At 41.7% G+C, this 6,304-nt stretch overlaps 1 protein-coding gene across 1 annotated transcript in view; it reads left to right on the forward strand.

Annotated features, from left to right (window-relative positions):
• The window catches only part of ANKRD45 (ankyrin repeat domain 45), a 61,660-nt gene extending 56,826 nt beyond the window's left edge, over nt 1-4,834 (forward strand). Inside the window, exon 6 of the mRNA XM_012000412.1 lies at nt 4,202-4,834. Within this exon, the coding sequence (XP_011855802.1) occupies nt 4,202-4,272 (71 nt within the window). The 3' untranslated portion in view covers nt 4,273-4,834. The remainder of the gene's footprint in view (nt 1-4,201) is intronic.
• The last annotated feature ends 1,470 nt before the right edge of the window (nt 4,835-6,304 follow it).

Here is a 6,304-nt window from a genome sequence, read left to right on the forward strand (position 1 = left end):
TTGCAGTCACTTGTAGAAGAAGAGGCACTCTGGCTTTTTGAGTTTTCAGCATTTTTGCATTGATTTTTTTCTCATCTTTGTGGGCTTATCTACCTTTGAGTTTTGAGGTTGCTGACCTTTGAATGGAATTTTTTTGAGGTCTTTTTTTGTTGATGCTGCTGCTGCTGTTGCTTTCTGTTTGTGTGTTTTTCTTTTAAAAGTCAGGCCACTTTTCTGTAGGGCTGCTGCAGTTTGCTGGGGGATGGCTCCAGAAAACTGGAAGTTGCCTTGATTTTTCCTCTACCTGGAGGTATCAGCAAGTAAAGGCTGTGAAACAGCAAAGACAACAGCCTGCTCCTTTCTCTGGGAGCTTTGTCCCAGTGGGGTATTGGTCTGTTGCCAGCCTGGAAGCTCCTGTAGGAGGTATCTGAAGACCTGTGTTGGGAGGTCTCACTCAGTCAGGAGGGATGGGATAAGGGACCTTCTTAAAGAAGCAGTCTGGCTCCTTTTTGGTAGAGCAGGTGTGCTGTGTTGGGGATAGCCCTTCCTCATCCAGACTGCCTGGACTCTCCAGAGCCAGCAGGCTGGAAAGGCTGTTGACTGAACTGCAGAGACATCAGTCATCCCTCCCCACAGTGGCTCCATCTTAAAAGAGATCAGAGTTATATCTGTATAACCCTGGCTAGACTTGCTGTAATTCTTGCAGGGAGGTCCCACCCAGTGAAGGGGGATACATTGGGGTCCCATTTAAAGAAGCAATCTGCCCACAATCTGGCACAGCAGCTGTGCTGCATTGTGCAGCACTCCTCCTCATGAGGACTTCTTGAACGTCTCAGAGATGGAAGGCTAGAAGGACTGAGTTGAACAAACTGCAGAAATGGATGGCACCTGCCTCTACCCCCGGGAACTCATCCATCTCAGGCAGTCTCCAGCCTGTTGTACTGTCTGGCAGCAATTCCAAGGTGGTGGCTCTTAACTTGTGAAGTGCCGCGGAAGTGGGGCCCACAGAATGACACTGCTTGGCTCTCTGGATTCAGCCCTATTCCTAGGGGAGTGTACAAATGGATCTCCTGCCTTGCTGGGATTCCTGGGGCCAGAGTATGTAAAACTCCTGGGTCTCTGTGTGAGCCTGAGCATCTGCTTTGCCAGGACTCCACGTAGGTCTGTGTATCAGACTCAAGGCTCTGGTGGCATAGGCTAATGAGGGGATCTCGTGATTGGTGGGTTGCAAAGATCTGTGTGAGAAGTGTGGTTTCTCACTTTTCTTACTCCTGCAGCAGATAAGCCACACATACATTGTGCATGGTCACACAATCACTTACTGCTTCTCTTGGCTGGGGTTGGGGGTTCCTTTGGTTCTATGCCACTCTTGGGTAGGCCATTGCCCCACTCTACTTTTCTTCATTCTTTCTGGGTCAAGCCATTTGCCTAGTTGGTCTCAATGGAAGAACCTGGATATTTCATTGGAAGGTGCTGAATTCACTCACCGTTTTTATTTTCCACGAGAGCCATGGACTGCAGCTTTTTCTAGTCGGCCATCTCAGTTCCTCTTGGTAGCATTTTAAAAAGCAGTTTAAGTATTATAATTCTATATTTGGGGAAAAACCTACTGTGGGAATACCGTCCTAAGAATCAGGAAGGTGAACATATCAGAATCTTGGTGGCAGGCACACCCCTAGCATTTTAAAAAAATAATAGCTTTATTGAGCTATAATTCTCACACCATAAAAGTAATCATTTTAAAGAGTACAGTTCAGTGGTTTTCAGTATATTCACAAAGTTGTGTAATTATCACCCTTATCTAACTTTCGAGTTTTACCTCTCTGAAAAGAAACCCTATAGCTATTAGCAGTCACTTCCTATTCTTCCCTTCCTCAAGCCCTGGCAACCACTAATCTACTTTCTCTCTTGATGAATTTACCTTCTCTGAACATTTTTTTTAACTTTTTTTTTTTCTGGGGGCAGGGCAGGTTGGGTTAGGATGGCTGCCCTCTGGACATGCCCCTCAACATTTTATAAATGAAATAATATAATATTTTGTTGACTTTCGTGGTGGCCTCTCTCACTTGGCATAATATTTTTAAGGTTCATCCATGTGGTAACATGTATCAGTACTTCATTCTGCTTTATGGCTAAATAATATTCCATTTTGTGGGTACAAATTTAATCTATTTTTTTTTTGAGATGGAGTCTCACTCTGTTGCCCAGGCTGGAGTGCAGTGGTGTGATCTTGGCTCACTGCAGGCTATGCCTCCTGGGTTCATGCCATTGTCCTGGCTCAGCCTCCTGAGTAGCTGGAACTACAGACACCTGCCACCATGCCCGGCTAATTTTTTGTATTTTTAGTAGAGATGGGGTTTCACCGTGTTAGCCAGGATGGTCTTGATCGCCTGACTTCGTGATCCGCCCGCCTCGGCCTCCCAAAGTACTGGGATTACAGGTGTGAGCCACCACACCTGCCCTTGCCACCTTTAGATTGGATTGTCTTTTTATTTTTTAGTTGTATGAGCTCTTTTTGTGTTCTGGATATAAGTCTCTCATCAGAAATATGATTCTATTTCCTCCCATTCTCTGGATTGTCTTGTCATTTTCTTAATTATGTTTTGGAACACAAAAAACTTTATTTGGATTGAGTTCAATTTATCTGTTTTTCCTTTGTTGCTTCTGCTTTCTGTGTCATATCTAAGAAACCATTGCCAATCCAAGGTCGCCAAGATTTAATTCTATGTTTTCTTCTAAGAGTTTTGTAGTTTTAGCACTAATGTTTAGTTCTGTGATATATTTTGAGATATATATACATATATGTATAATGTGTGTGTACATATGTGTGTGTGTGTATATATATGTATTAGGCCATAGGGGTCCAATTTAATTCTTTTGCACGTGTATAATCAGTACCTAAGATTTTTATGTTTATCAAAAGGAGTTGTGGATTTTTAAAGGTTAAGACACTTAACCCAGTCCAGGTATTACAGTATGACAGAATGCTTCTTGCCATCTAGAACTAATATGAATTATATGATCTGTTGAGCACACCCATAGCACTCACCTAGGAGCCTACCACTTAGTTTGTGAGTAGAACATACCTGAAAAGATAATCTAAGTGCTCTGTATGATCAGAGAAGCCTAAGTATAAAGAGAAAGTATCACGAAGAAAGAAGAGTTTCTTGAAAGGATGGGTAGCCAGCGTGAAGTAGGAAGGAAATTCTGGAATGAAAACACAATATTATGATCAAAAGTGGAAATGTGGGAATAAGGAAGTGGCCAGTACCCATCTGGCTGATTGTAGTTGAGTCTGTGTCAAGGTACATTAGAAATGTAGAAAATAGAGGTATTGAAAAGTTAACATGTGAACATTTTATTGAAACTACTAAATTGTAAACGTAGAAGTTTAGGCTTTATTTTTTGGGGCAGCAGGATGCCATTTAAAGGCTTTGGGGTGGGAGAGAAGAGAGATTAAGTAGGGGAGGATAATCTGGCCTAGTTTGTAAAATGGATTGGAGGGAGAGGAGACTAGAGAAAGTGAGATGAGTATAGTTTAGGAGTGAGATAATTAAGACCTGAATTATTTTTTATTTTTTAAGATTTTGTGTTTTGCTTAATTTGTTTTTCAATTACTTTTTTTATTTTTTTATTTTTATTTTTTTAGAAACAGGGTCTTGCTATGTTACCTAGGCTGAACTTGAATTCCTGGGTTCAAGCAGTCTTCCTGCCTCCGCCTCCTAAGTAGCTGGGACTGTTCGATATACAGTTATTCCCACCTCTCTACCAGTACCATTAACCTGGCCCAGCAATCCCCCCTCCTTCCCTTCTCACCTATGAAGATTTACCTCTCTCCCCCAACCCTCTATATCACATGTTCTCTAAGCACCTTCACATCATAGAATGTTAGATCTTGATGGAACCTCTGAAATGAACCCTGACTTCGCAGTGAAGAAAGTGAAGAGGACAGAGGTTTAGCAGTTTATTCAAAATTATTCTCATCAATGGCAGAACTAAGGATAATAATACTGATTATATGGGAAATGTGACCTCACAGCTTTAAATATAATGAAAAGGAGAGACTATTTGAATGACATACCAACAACACCAGGGTTGAATTAGTAGCTGGTTCAGGCTGGGACAATCTAATTATTCCATGCTTATTGTCTTAAAAAGTGGCTTCATTTTGTTTCATATTGCAAACTAATTAAATGTAATTTTAAAATCTGTTTCCTTTCAGGTCAAGTGAAAAGTGCTAAATCTATAACAAGCCATGACCAGAAGAGAAGTCAAGATGATACCTCCCACTGAACATACGCTTTGTAAAAGGCCACATTTTCTTCTAGTATCTGAAAGACAAACCTATTCATGCCATTTGAAATCGAGAAAATAGATGTGGGTTTCTTTAAGTATTTAAGTACAACATTACATCACCCTTGTTTTGTTTGACCTGTTCAGCATGCTTATGTCTGGACCCTCTGGCCTCGCCTCTGCTCCTTCAAGCCCAGCCCCATGTGAGTTTCACGTGCTCCTTCAGGAAAGCACTTGGGTATAAATCATTAGGCTTTAAGAACTACTCAGAGAATCTAATAATTTTCTGTGTAATTGAGGCATTCCATATAAAGGGACATATTTGGCTATTTCCAGAGAAAAAAATTGTTCTCCCTCTCTAAAAAGGAAATCTTATGGAATGACACTTGGAGCAAGGAAATATTAAGACTGGTGTAGATTAGGAGCCTCTGGGTACAGCTATCGCTTTTTATGTCCAAATTAAAATTCACCTGTGAGGTGGGATATACCTCTGAGTAAAACTCCTCTTTATCTTTGACCTCCTTCTATCTGTCAATTAATTAACACAAATCTGTATAGTTTTTAGATTTAGAAGAGTTCTCCTATTCTATAAGGCTGGCAATACAGATATTGTAACTGGACTGAAGGTCATTTCCCCTCCCATTCTGTTTTATATTTCCTAGGTTTTAAGTACCATAGTTGGTTTCATATTGGTGGTTTGGAAAGCCTTTTTTCTAGTTTATTTAATCAGGCGCCTCAACCTTCTCTTACGTTGTGACTTTATGGAAAAGTTTTGTAGAAAAGAAAATGGTTTTTAAAAAGCATTTATTGTTTGTTCTTATGACTTTCTCTTCTTTGTCCTGTTCTGAAAGCCAGTTTTCCCTTATGGGAGAAGGAAAAGGAATGGGTAATTCAGTAATACTTGGTCAGTTGACATGTATTTAACCATGGTTTTGAGATAACTCTGTTTTAAATGTCTCCCAAAATTTTAAGTTTTTTATCTTTTTAATGTATGAGCAATTCAGTTTCAATTTTTTAAAGCAAAAGAATACTGCAATAACTTTCACCCACCTTTTTGGCCGACCCAGTGGGTGTTTATGGAGCAGTACAAAGAAGACCTGTGTTTGCTCCTTTTTCTTTTCTTCCTTCCTTCTCCCTTCTCCCTTTTCCCTTCCCTTCCCCTTCCCTTCCCCTTCCCTTTCCTTCCCTCCCCTTCTCCACCCTTCCCCTCCTTTCCTCTCCCTTCCCTTCCCCTCCTCTCCCCATCTTCTTCTCTTTCCTCCTTCTCTTCCCTCTCCTCCTCCTCCCTCTCCTCCTCCTCCTCCTTCTTCTTCTTCCTCCTTCTCTTCTCTTCTCTTCTCTTCTCTTCTCTTCTCTCTCCCCACCCCCACAACCCCTTCTTGACAGGGTCTCCCTCTCTTGCCCAGGCTGGAATGCAGTGGAGTTATCATGATCATAGCTCACTGTAACCTGTAACTCCTGCACTCAAGTGATCCTCCCACCATGCTTGGGTAATTAAAAAAAAAACATTTGCAGCCTGGGTGCTGGCTTACACCTGTAATCCAAGCACTTTGAGAGGCCGAGGCAGGTGGATCACCTGAGGTCAGGGGTTTGAGACAAGTCTGGCCAACATGGTGAAACCCTGTCTCTACTAAAAATACAAAAATTTAGCTGGATGTGGTGGCATGCACCTGTAATCCCAGTGACTTGGGAGGCTGAGGCAGGAGAATCACCTGAGCCCAGGAGGTGGAGGTTGCAGTGAGCCGAGATTGCAACACTGCATTCCAGCCTGGATGACAGAGTGAGACTCCATCTCAAAAAAAAATAATAATAATAAAAACAAATAAAAATTTGCAGAGATAGAATCTTGCTACGTTTCCCAGACTGATCTTTGAGTTCCTGGCCTCAAGCATTCCTCCTGACTTCGCCTCCCAAAGTCCTGGGATTACAGCTGTGAACCACTACGCCTAGCCCATTCTCTTAATAGAGTATATTGTGCGAAGACCAGTGTCCTTAAGCACTGCAATAATTTAGGAAAAGTCCAGGTGCCATT

This window comes from Mandrillus leucophaeus, unplaced genomic scaffold (genome assembly GCF_000951045.1).
Source record: "Mandrillus leucophaeus isolate KB7577 unplaced genomic scaffold, Mleu.le_1.0 Scaffold629, whole genome shotgun sequence".
Lineage (NCBI taxonomy): Eukaryota > Metazoa > Chordata > Mammalia > Primates > Cercopithecidae > Mandrillus > Mandrillus leucophaeus.